Source organism: Lagopus leucura, unplaced genomic scaffold (assembly GCF_019238085.1).
Source record: "Lagopus leucura isolate 7727_CA_CO unplaced genomic scaffold, USGS_WTPT01 Super-Scaffold_100009, whole genome shotgun sequence".
Lineage (NCBI taxonomy): Eukaryota > Metazoa > Chordata > Aves > Galliformes > Phasianidae > Lagopus > Lagopus leucura.
Window position 1 is genome coordinate 26818157 of NW_024962266.1, and position 12382 is coordinate 26830538.

The 12382-nt window shown below is 40.0% G+C and overlaps 1 protein-coding gene across 9 annotated transcripts in view; it reads right to left on the reverse strand.

The window, feature by feature from the left end:
* Positions 1 to 12382, reverse strand: part of DOCK7 (dedicator of cytokinesis 7) — an 88709-nt gene that overhangs the window by 57433 nt on the left and 18894 nt on the right. For all 9 annotated transcript variants that reach the window (XR_006179310.1, XM_042873226.1, XM_042873222.1 and 6 more), the window contains exons 3-12: positions 11768 to 11943; positions 11542 to 11610; positions 8988 to 9117; positions 8669 to 8881; positions 8181 to 8266; positions 6480 to 6546; positions 5158 to 5307; positions 3148 to 3228; positions 1461 to 1626; positions 646 to 788 (exon numbers count right to left, since the gene is read on the reverse strand). Coding sequence is in view for 8 of the 9 variants with exons in the window: in XM_042873226.1 (XP_042729160.1) it covers positions 646 to 788; positions 1461 to 1626; positions 3148 to 3228; positions 5158 to 5307; positions 6480 to 6546; positions 8181 to 8266; positions 8669 to 8881; positions 8988 to 9117; positions 11542 to 11610; positions 11768 to 11943 (1281 nt within the window). In the remaining variant the exon portion in view is untranslated. The remainder of the gene's footprint in view (positions 1 to 645; positions 789 to 1460; positions 1627 to 3147; positions 3229 to 5157; positions 5308 to 6479; positions 6547 to 8180; positions 8267 to 8668; positions 8882 to 8987; positions 9118 to 11541; positions 11611 to 11767; positions 11944 to 12382) is intronic.

Sequence of the window (12382 nt, forward strand, 5' to 3'; positions counted from 1 at the left end):
CCGACTGCAAATTACATTCATGAACCTGTTTCTGAGCCCTCCAATGGGACTGGAAAGGATTCTCTGTCATCTAATGAAACCAACAGCATCAAGCAAGCATCAGGACAGAGACTATGCAACTCTTGGACTAAGGACTACCTGGAATACTTTTTGTGACATACTAACCCAAAAAGTTATCCTCAGCTTTTGTGCACTTGCTTTTAAGAACAATTTGCTAAATATGTTTACCAAAAGGCCAAACAGTGATTTTCCCAGCACACAGTAGAACAATCTGGAGCAAAACACACCAACATTCTTCTGGTCATTCTTCTGGACCGTTTCTATTAGAGCGGGTAACTCACTGTGCCATAATGATGGTTCACTCTTCAAGCAAAAACAGCAAATAGTTTCAAGTTCTGTAATGTAAATTACTCACAGTACACTTCCTGAAAGAATCCACCTTTCAACTGCAGACCTGCTGGTGGCAGGATGAGCACACAATCTAATAAACTCACAGTATGTTGCTCAAAGATATGCCACGATGAGGAAACAGACATTACATACTGAAAGTATCACAAAGAACTTATTCAGATCTAAACTGATTCCTCATGATCCAATCACTCTGTACAAGAAGCAACTTTTTGCTCAGATGGTTTCATACAATACCTGCTTAAAGAAGTTTGTCACTGTCAGAGTAGCTGGCCTAAAACTGGTCAAATTGCAAGCCTCATCACCGCTTGTGGTTCTCTCTAACGAACGCCGCCCAACGATACTGGAATTCCTTCTCTCTGACCACGAGCCTTTGCGTTCTTCAAAAAACAAAATAGAAAGGGAGAGTAATTTAAAAAAAAAAAAAGGAAAAAAAAAACAACTGTCCAAGAGCCTACCTTTGTTCCAAGCTGGATTTTCTACACAAGAAGATAGCTGCCGCCTTTGGAAATTATGCAATAAGCGTGATAGAAGAGGTGGTTATGCTAAGACAATCACACTCCTGAGGCATCAGGAGGCTATGAAGCACAGCCAACTACTTCTGCTCCTCTCACAGCAACCTCACCCCAGTGCCTTACTGCTATTAAAAAAGTCTTTATCGTGTGGAGATTTATGTGTTTCCCTTGCTCTGAAAGATGATGAAGTTGGCAGTTTTGGGGATGCTGAAGAGCAGTTTCAGATGAGCTGTGTGGTTTGCAAAGATTAATCCACTCCTTTGGAAAATGTTCATCAGCCTGTAACACTCTCACACTTAGAAGCCTGGTTTTAAATAATATAACAGATGGTTTGCTTGTAAAATCCTTGAAAGATAAATCCATTTGTTACCATGGACTTCTCTGTTTCACTTCAACCATGACCTGAGACTATCGGAAGGCCTAGGGCAGGGGGAGAAACAGGATTAAAGGAGCAATGGCAGACACAGGGTGTAAATCAAGACTTCCTGACACTCTGGATTTGTCCACGCTCACTTATACAGATGCCACACACTTTACCTCCTGTGCCAACTTCTACTTCTGTGGAATCTCTTTCCAAACTTCCAGCACTGCTCACAATGTTCATTAAATGAATGGCTGTCCACGCAAAAGGCATCCGATATTTGCCCAGTCTTTGGCAAAACTGTTCTGCCTGGCATTTCAGTTTTTCCAGCTTTTCCTTATTCTGCGAAGAAAAGATTAAACCAAGAGTGTTAAAAAGAGAGGTACAGAAACAAAGGTTCATTTCACAAAATCACTACATAACAATGGCATCACTATGCATTATGCAGGCTTCTGCTTCACAGAACTGCAATCCAACCAACAGCGCCAGGTACAGGACAACCTGACATCCAGAGCAGCTGACTCTGTGCTCTTCAGCTTCCTCCATAGCCTGCACAATCCCTGTGAGCTCATCTGGCCCACCACCCTTCCAAAAAAACCAAATTTTACTCTATGAAGTCTGAAATGACCTCTCTTAACATGATTTCATGCAGCAGGCGCCCAGATCACCTGGAGCCAAATGGGAAGCAGAGAATAGTCCTCAACTAAGCAGTACCATATTCATGCCACTAAGAAAAAGGGATATGAAATGACTGCCACAATTCTGCATTTTAAGCAGCAACTTTTTGCTTCAATTTGTTAAAAAAAATCCACTGACAGAGAGCTCAATAACAACAGTAAGCTGTGCTACTTGCACCCTTGTAGTTCAGCACGTGCTCACGCACCTCGCTGCAAAGGAGACCTTCATTACCTTTTCACCTACATTCCCTGCAAATCCAAAGCCTAAATTTCACGTAGGCACATTCCAACTTGTCAAACACAGGAAACGGAGAGGTTTTAATTTCTGTTTGCTGAATACCTCAGGTGAAAGATAGATGTTTTTTTCAGTGTGGTGCAGTGACATAGCTTCTTCAGCTAAAGACACGTTAGAACTTTAGCAAGGCACAGCTTTTTTAGTGTTTCAGGGCTAGCCCAGGCTATCCACTGCACTTTAGAAGCCAATGCCCAAACTGCCAAAGAATTAAAGGAATGTTAATGAAAAAAATAGAATACTAAGATACAGATTTTCTTATCTACCCTTACTATGTGTAAGAACAAAAGCTTTACCCTGCTGTTGACTATGGACCTTTAGAATATTAACAAAAAGAAAAATCAAGAGAAAATAGAGGAAAAACAATCAGAACTGCAGTGTGACTCAAAACCAGATTTGATGGAGAATCCCCTGTTGATGTATTTTATCAGTTTATAACCCTTCTAGAGCAAGGGAGAGGTACTATGATGGAGATCAGCAGCAGACAAATTGAAATCTTGCTGCACATTCACATCCAAGCCTGCCTAAACCACAAAGACATCTAAACCATCTGACCAAGCTAAAAGCACAGAGCTGATCCTTTGGGACACAGAATTACAGATGACTGAGCTTGATGGTAACCACACATCTCCTCTGTCACCTACAAAAACTGATGACCTTTAACTACTCTTTCCCTGTGTGGCATCAAGATTCAAGGGTCCTTGACTCTTAGCTACCGTTTAGAATTTGACAAGTTCCTTAATTAAAAATGGATCTTCTTAAAATAGGAGCAACATCAATGACCCTTGAGATCAAGGTGAAAGAAAACAATGTGACAGTGTGCAATTTGTTAGCAAGAAAATACCTGAAAATGCTCATAGCCAAATTTAATCAAAACATGTAAGAAAATCTTACCTTTGCTGCATCGGATTCTTTAAAAATCATGTAAGGCTCAGCACATTCACCAATATCTCCCTGCTGTAATACTTTTTCAAGCTGAGAAGGGAAAATGAACCATTATAAGAACATGTATCCAGCAAGCATTGTTAAATTAAACAAACACGAGGAAACAAAAACATTCTTTCAGAAGAGTTGAAGCTTGATTTCCCTTTGTGTGTCAGGAACAACCACTGCACTCAATCTGTTAGAGCCATTAAGTTCCCACATTTCCAGCTATAATTAAATCAGAAGAGTAAAATAGAGTTTCAGAGGGAACATATACCAGTTCACTTCAGTTTAGTATAGTTCTATAGTTCTAGAGCCACTTCCAGCTCATTTTTCAGGTCTTACAGACAGCCTGCACTGTCACCACCATCATCATTTACAGAAGACTGTTCTTATTTCCTTATTAAGGAACTCCTGCAGCATCACAAGAAGGTCACTTCCATTGTGTTAAGACACATTGTGTTAAGACACACCATTCTAAATCAACGTGTTTTCAAATCAAATAACGAATTATAGCAGCCAAAGAGTACATATTTTCTTCTGAAGCCTCTGAATAAGTCAGTGCCCACTTAGCAAGAAACCCAGCTTTTGATAGAAATTCCCTCCCTAGCACAAGCATGCAGACTGCTTCTGTTTAGAAGCATCCTGGTACTGCATTCCATGCTTGCTACTGTGCACATGTTATTGTTATTGTTTGACTACAGCAGCCTTAATGCTCTCCCACACTCAAGAAGTGCCATTTGCACTCATCAATCACTAGAGGCACAGCCACACAATATGAAGAACAAGACCACTTCCTTTCGTATCTTACACTCTAATGAGTTAATGCCAGCAATAGTATCTGTACAAAAACAGGATTCACAGTAAATAACAAGAAGACCCATGCAAAAATTCACCTGGATAAGCACACCATGCATCTGTCTCCTTTATCCTTGACTTTATCTTTTTCATCATCAAATCAAAAAATCACTTAAGTAAATCACTACCAGCTCCTCTTGGATCACTGGTTTTACAAGCACTGATGTGCAGTCACAAGCTCTTTTGGACAGATCTCCATTTCAGAAACACAGGGTTATCTCAACCTCCTATCTTGTGAAAATCAGAAAATCATGTGTGTAAGACACGATTTTGAGAAGAAATTTAGAGACAAAAAAAAAAAAAAGGAAATCAAATTATTCCCTGAAACACTGACAGCTTTTTTCTCATCTGGGAATTTTCTGGCACGCTAGAAAGTCTTACGTCACCTTCAAAAGCTTACACTTCATGTAAGATGCAGTTCAAGAAGAACTTGTACAAACTCATCAAAAAACGCTGCTAGAAAGCAAAGTATCCACTGTCTGTGAACTGAAAGTATGCATCAAAATCCTCATTAGGGTAGGATAATATTTATGCAGAGACAAATTCAAATGCCAGTCTGACCTCATAGCATTTCTGTGCTCTTTCAAACAAATGAAAAAAAAGAGAAAACGTCAATCTTTGTATACTTTATTCCAGGAGTGACCAATGTGGTATTTAATTTCAGTTATGGATCACGCTTTCTCAGCAATTCAAATCTGTAAAGATATTTCAAAATCTGACTTAAGGGCATATACCTTTCTCAAAGGAGATTCTGATTGAGATATATTTTTAAATGATTCATTTCTCCATCATTTTAAGAAGGCTGCATGTCATTTCACCTGAAAACCAAGGTCAGATTCCAGAAAGCTGCCCTGTATCAAGCAAAGCTATGCAGTTTCTGCTCTTTTTCAATAATAATAATGTATACCTCCACTGAACTGCTCCTGTTATTAAGGAACTCTATGTGCTAAGTGAGAGGATTTGAAAGAAAACAAAAATGTGTTGTTCCAATGTTTATACTTCTGAGAACAAAATACTGCTTTGCAAGTGGAAGTAACAAGCTGGGGAGTGACCCACACTTGGTTTTACTTTAATATGAATAGAATTGACAACAGTAATTAAAATTTCTCAAGCATTTCTTACCTTTATTACCAGAAACACATCTTGAGAGGGATAGGTGATTGAAAAGATGGCAGACCTGGCCAGCGTGGATATAGCAGCAGGGGGGACATGTGGACGGAGCATTCCCTTCATTTGTTCGGAGTTTAAATCAAAGTAGAAATTTTCTGAAATCTGAGGAAGAAGTTGGGCAGAGTCAGCATCAGTTCTTCCTATTGTCTGTGAAATCCTCACCAACATCACGGGTAATTCAAGACACAAGTGAAAAAAAAATACCTACAGCATCTCGTTTCTAATCCATGCATGAAAAGATAAGTATGGCATTAGAGCGGGACAGTAGGAAAAGAAAAAAGAAGAAGAGAAAATTAATATAAGTTTTGTCTTCCTCCTGTAGGACATGCAGTTCCAATCACAGGATGAGGAAACAACTGCTATCTGAATTGAAATATCAAAATATTAAAATAGAAAATGATCTTCTGGAGGAGATCATCCTGCAGGAGACAGAGAGATCTTCACACTGAAACACCAAATCCTCTACAGCATCAAGGCTTCGTTCAAGGCCAAAAGGAATGTGAGCTGGTTATCAACACCAGAGGTCACTAAAGAACTGACTAAGAGAAGGGAAAAAATGGAGTAATGAAATGATAAAATTGGCTTATGAAATGTGATTTAAATATTAAACAAAGTTCACATAATATTCCGCATGTTCTCATCTACACAACTTAAAACTCAATGCATTAAATTCAAGTCTCAAAGAGATAAATGTCAAAATGCATATTTTTAACATTTTTCTCTCTGCTATTGCTAATATCTTGAATTAGGAAAACTAAGAGACTCTTTAAATATTAAAGATAGAACATAAATAGGGAATAAATGGATTTTGTATCTCCTAGAGCTCAGACACTGAAGACTGCTGAGTTTTGTTTCAATTTTAGCACATATAACTTTCTCGTGCATTATTAGAACGTTACTTGGACACACAGCGTGCTGAACCTCAAAGAAAAGAAAAAGAAAGTCATAAAAACTTAAATAACTGAAACCTTTTATTGAGATTAAATTCTCTCCGGGGAGAAGACTTCTGAAAGCCAAGATTGGAAAATATATATATACTGATTTCAGGCACTCACATATTAAATAACATTTTTAGAAATGTAGTTATACTTCAACTGCTTTGCTAAGCAGAAGGAGAACACGTAAGGAAGTTCATGATGAAATGCCCTCATCGCTCTTTCAACCACTTGTATCTCACTGTCTTCCTGAAGTGTCTGTTTTCAGAAAGAAACCCCTCTGTTTTATAACACAATCTGTAACACCCAGGCTGAAATGTAAAGTAATAAGAAACATACCTTTTTCTTTTCTTTAACATCATACAAAGCCAAACTTGCAAAAATGGGCTCAATTTCTATCTCAAACCTTGAAAGAAAGAAACATATAGAATCAAATGACTTGCATTTTGTACCAAAAAACAGCAATCTACACACTTCCCAAATCCTGCCTGGGTAAAGCGACCACCAAGCACTGTTAGTTCAGATATCAGGAGCAGCAGAGCCAACCTAAGGGCTTCCTGTGTTGAAAAGAGGGAGGTCTCACTCCCCTTTTCTCCCCCACTCCTCACCTGTCCTCGCTCCTATACAAAATTAAGACTGAAATGCAATTCTGCCTGCACAGTCAACCTATGCAACTAATGTTGAATCCACAGCAGCATCCCCCAGCACCTTGTGTTCAGAGCTCTGCAGGCTGGAACCCTTTCTGCCATCAGGCAGAACAACATATAGGGCTGTATCATCAAACAGGTATTTTCTCTAGTTCTAAAACAAAAGTGAGATTAACTTGAAAAGGAGCCTGCTGATGTAATTTTACATTGAAAAGTAATCTTTCTCTTTTACCCACATTTCTCTTTAGACTGAAAAATTCCCTGGGGAAGAGACTACACACTTCTTGTGTCATTAAGACAGCACAACCTTGGATGCTAGCTATTAAAATGATAAATAAAGTTTCAGAGATTACTGTGGTACACAAACAAGCATGTATTTGGGCAGATTAGATATAAATTTAGAGCCAGCTCAAATAGCAGAAATCATAAATTTCCAGAATTTAACTTATTTGTGCTACAGACACCATCCTTTGGAGAGGAAGCTCCACTGCTACTGCATATTATGTTGTTCCAGTTCATAAAAGGCTGCAAAATCAGTTCATCTCTACGGCTATATTAGGTCCTGGATTACTCTACAAGCAGGAGATACGTCCCACACATATATCTCAGTTATGAGCTGCAATGTAGTCTAACTGGGGCTCTCTAATAAGAAGGGTTGACCTAACTGAGGACACAGAAGATGAATACAGCAGTGTGGAAAATCAGTTTTGTACTTTATTTCTCCAAGGGAATAACAGTAAAATTTTACCTTGTGTTATTAGAGAAGAGTTATAGGCAATGAACCAGCTGCAGGTAACCCTACATTCAGGAGCTCCACTTCATTAAACTTGTTTAACAGGTTTCTATTCCTTCAGTTAATGCTTGCTAAGTATATAAAGTCTTCACTCTTAAAGGGACACAGTCAAGGTTGTTGAGCCTAAACTTTGACGAATCTTTGATTTTCTAACACTGTAAAGTGTTAACCTTATGTTTTTAAGGCTCAAGCACTTTTAATATGTTTTTCTTGCCCCACTTACATATCCTTGTTACACAGCTGAATACCAATGGGTGGCCAATTGCAGAGCCCTACACAAGCACAGCCAAGATGTATGCTAGCAATATGGGACAGGTATAACTACAGATTGGCTGAAAAAGAAGGCAAAAAAAGCCAAGTCGAGTGAAAATCTTCTATGTCAGACCAATACAAAGGAAGTCTCAAAGATAAAATCATATGATGCACATTACTGCGTATGGTGCACTTCAGAGAATTAACCTTTAAGCCCATGACCAAATCAAAGTTACAATGTTTTAAGGATATGAAACAAGATGGCAGAGTTATCCCAGAAGCATCTGGATGTAACAGACTTAAATTCTCAATTTCTATAGCGTAGCTCTTTGTTGGAGGGATACTTACTTAAGAGACAAACACTTCACCAGGAGTCTTTGGCCAAAGTGCTCTTTGGGTACTTCAGGAATGCTAAGTCGTTCTATAGGCTCCTCCTGAAATGTACACAGGAACAGTTTACAGACAACACTTGTAAAACCACTAATACCACTGTGACACAAGTACACGTGGTGCTTTTTCCTTCTAAGACACTAGCATCAATCTAACCCAAGGTTTACCAATGTGATGTATGCAGCAGCAGCCTCTAATACACTAAATTAAATCCCTCTAATGTTTCTACATTACAGTGATCAGATATCCATAAGGGAAAATGAATCTTCAGAAAGCAGCATGTATGTAACATACCGAAAAACTCTCAACTCCTGCAAACCAGCTAAGGTTCTCATGGAAATTTAACAGAGATGATCTTGACTCTTTGAATCATTGGCAGACTGACAGATTTCACATTCTCTATATCCTCCACTTTTTTAATCTCACCCACATACATATAAAAATACCTCATCTGGAGCCGGGTGTAGTGCAAAAAGCTCCTTATGCCTATTGGACTTCCTCTGATCTTCATTGTGGTGGTCAATCTCTTCATTGGGGGTTCGGTCCAGCAGGTTTGGGAGAAGGGCATCTGGAAGGGAGTTCTTCAGATCAAAAATACTGCAAGCCCAGCTGCCCCGAGGAGTATCGTCAATCGACATTGAGCGCCGCTTAAGGTCATCCTGAGATTCAACAAATTGAAAGCAACTTACAGTGGGAAAGGGATTGCACTTTTAAAATGCAACTCTACATTAGGTTTTAGGTGGCAAGGTTTGAAAGGTACATTACTTGTTCATCGTGGTAACTGTTGCCATCTGGAGCTTCATCAGACTCAAAGACCTGTTTGGGGAGCCCCTTTTGCCTCTCCTTCTGTTTGTCTAAAGTGTTGGGATTAAATCCAGTCCCCAGTTTGTGATACCTGAAAACAAAGCATTTCAAGCGCACTTTTAGCATTATTTTTGATCCCAAACCCAGAAGCAGAATTACAGAACAAACGCAGTATTAGCAGTGCGGATCATCTCAAAGCATGAATTGCTCTCTGCAAACAGTGTACCCACTGTAGCTGTGTAATAATCCAACAACCAGTATTCTTGTACTACAGTGTGACTTTGTTCAACTCTAAAGAAATGCTGGGTGATGTCCAAGGAATTATTATCAATGCCCAATTAAGGGCATCATAAAATGAGCAATTGTGATGCCAAGCTTAAGACAGGACAATAAGGAGAAGATGGAAGGCCAGTGGTTCTGTAGGAGCAGGAATTGGCTGGGAACAGACAATATTAACACCATGCAAACCAAAGCACCAGCACTAGGCTGGACTGCAAGCAGCACTGAGGTTCTGAGTATGCTGGAAAACATTTGAGTTTCTGACTCCAAATAAAATGAGCATCTTCCCAGAGCATCTTTATAAACAGAACTGGGTCCTCCAGAGCATTCCAGAGCTCAAGAGCACTTGCTAGTAAACAATCTGTCTGCTGTTGCTAACAAGATCACATCTCTTTGACTAACAAATTTTAGGATACCAAATGGCACTGTGTCTGCGTTCACACACATATGGCCTGAGCCATAGCCTCTTTACAAAACTCAGTCAGTCTGACTTAAGTTAAACGAAGTCAATTTCCAAAGTAGTGCTGGGATTGCACCTACAATCAATTGCTTATATCCTGCCCTGCTTCTACAGTTACTACAGAAAGCTAAACAGACATGGCAGGCACATAGATGTGCAAGCAGTGAGTAATGAATGGAAGGTGAAAGAAGAGGAAAGCAAAGGCATATATTCAGTCTGAATACCATTAAACTATTCACCTAATGGACAGATTTCGCTGTCCCCAAATATATTTTGGTAATGAAGAACCATAGAGAAAGATTGAAATAAAGACTATTTCCCCTGGTGTGGAGGAGAAAGAAGAATAGCACGGCAGAAGTCAAGCTCTTCTGAAGCTCGATGATCAGGATGTTGTACCCCCAAATCTGGCCAACCACTTGTAACCATCCAGTAAGAAAGACCAAGAGAAACCAGCTACCATCATCCAGTAACAGATTCCTGATCTGGTAGACAAGACGACCTTACTTGAAAAACAATTCAATTCTTTGCAGTCGTGCTTTTGGGCTCCTGTTCTGCTACAACAACAACCTTCTTGTTTCTATGCAGTGCACTGCTGTGATTTTATCACAGCAAAAACTGCTAGGGATGCTTACGGAACTGCCTCTCCTCTTCCAAAGGAGCAAGGCTTGGGCTGCAGCTCAGCAATCACTCAGCACAGCCTCGCCCCACTCAGACAACTCTAATGCCTTTAGCTGCATGCCTTCCTTGGCACTGACCACATCTGCACAGGACAGAAAGCTTTGCTGTTTCCAACCAATCCAGTGCAGGAAACACAGCCAGGTGTTAGAGATTCCACTAAAAGTCATTGAGAAGCTGTGAGGTATGCTTGCTGAGTGGGTCACACCACCCAAGCCTATTGTGCAGTCCTGGCTCTGCCCACAATGGCTGGGAGTTAATAAAACATCCTCTCTCAAGTTTCCTTTTTTTTTTTTTCGCTAAGAGGTTACAAACCACATTTTTATTAGGTCATCTTAGCACTGCAAAGCATATCTTCAGCATCCTCTGGAGCAGTGCTCTGGACAACATTAAACCAGTGAATTGTAGCAACTACTACAAGGGCAGAGCTGTAGCTGTAGTCAAGTCATTTTAAGGTGATGCACATCACATGGATCACTTATTCCTCGACAATAGCTTCTGAAGTCATCAGACCTTCAATCATCTGAGAGAGTATGTTCAACCTAAAGCTACTTAGAAACTTCCCAGCTAATTTGTATAAATTGGTGCATATTCTCTAAACAGTTAGCTCACTTTGTAAAGACTGTGACAGCTCAAACACTAACAGGCATTTGTTTAAACTGTGCTCATTCCAAATGTTTCTTTGTGAACAAACAAATGTTGCAGAATGTTGCACCTTAAGGTGCTTGCATCTGCATATGTAAACCTTACATCTTATAGGAAGGACTAAAAATGTATGAAAGGGAGCAAATGCTGACAGTTACGTTTAAATCCCTAAAGTAATTTTACATTCCCCAATATTTTAAAGGAGCTGCAGTTGATGGAAATGGCCTAGATTTTCAAAAATGCCCTAAGGGGTTTTGATGTCCATGAGATCTAATTTTCAAAACAAAAAGCATCTTTTCAGTTAAAAACAAAGCATCAGTTCAGCTCAGCGAGGCAAATAAAAGCCAAGGCACACGAAAGCAGTAGCCAGGAAAACCATTTTCGAGCTTCCTCATAGCAGCTAGTCACCCTGAAAATAACCTGAAATCAAGCTGACAAACGTCACAGGGAACTCACTTTCTGTTCACAATTGCCCAGTCTTCCGTGTAACTTCTCACACAGTCCCTCACGTGAGGGTCCATCTCACTGTAAAAGAATAAGGAACAACATCTTTAGAGTGGTAGACGTGCAGACTTTCACTTCAGGCACATCACAGACAAGAATTCCAGACTTCACCCTTGCAGATTTTCAAATGCAGAACAACTGACTCCCTTGGGCAAGGTGCTCCCCTGTCTCCTCCTACCTCTCTTCAGGAACAGCTGACACAAGCGTCCGACATTCTCGGGGGGTGTACACAACCTCAATGTCATCGGGAGGAAACTCGAGCAAGTCTCTCAAGGGGCCAGACTCGACTGCAATGGGGTGTGTGATAAGGTAATCCTCCAAATCAACCGGGTCCACTGCTTCTGTAAGCGGCACCTGTGGAAAGGCAAGCAAAGGAAGGGTCTTAAAACAAGGACAAAGAAAACAAACCAATCCATCATTTTGCTTCTAAACCAGGTATTACATTTTACTTGCCATGTAAGTGACTTTGGATTTTTTTTTTTTTTTTTTTTTTTTTTCAGTTGCTGGTCTGATCACAAAAGGGACCTTCATCCTGATTGAAAATGCAAAAAAACCAAACCCTCTCACACTTCAGCACAGCCTGCGGACAGGAATTCAAAGCATGGGCTGATTTACCAGCAGCACATGAAGTCATAGAGCCCAGAAGACTAAAGCTATTTCAAATTAAGTGACTTTTCCAGGGAACACAAAACACAACATTTCTCTGCACACTGAACAATCTCTTCTGATACTGGGGACCTTTGGGGCCCAGATTACACAGCCCACACCCGAAGCAACTCTGCTCCAACCAATA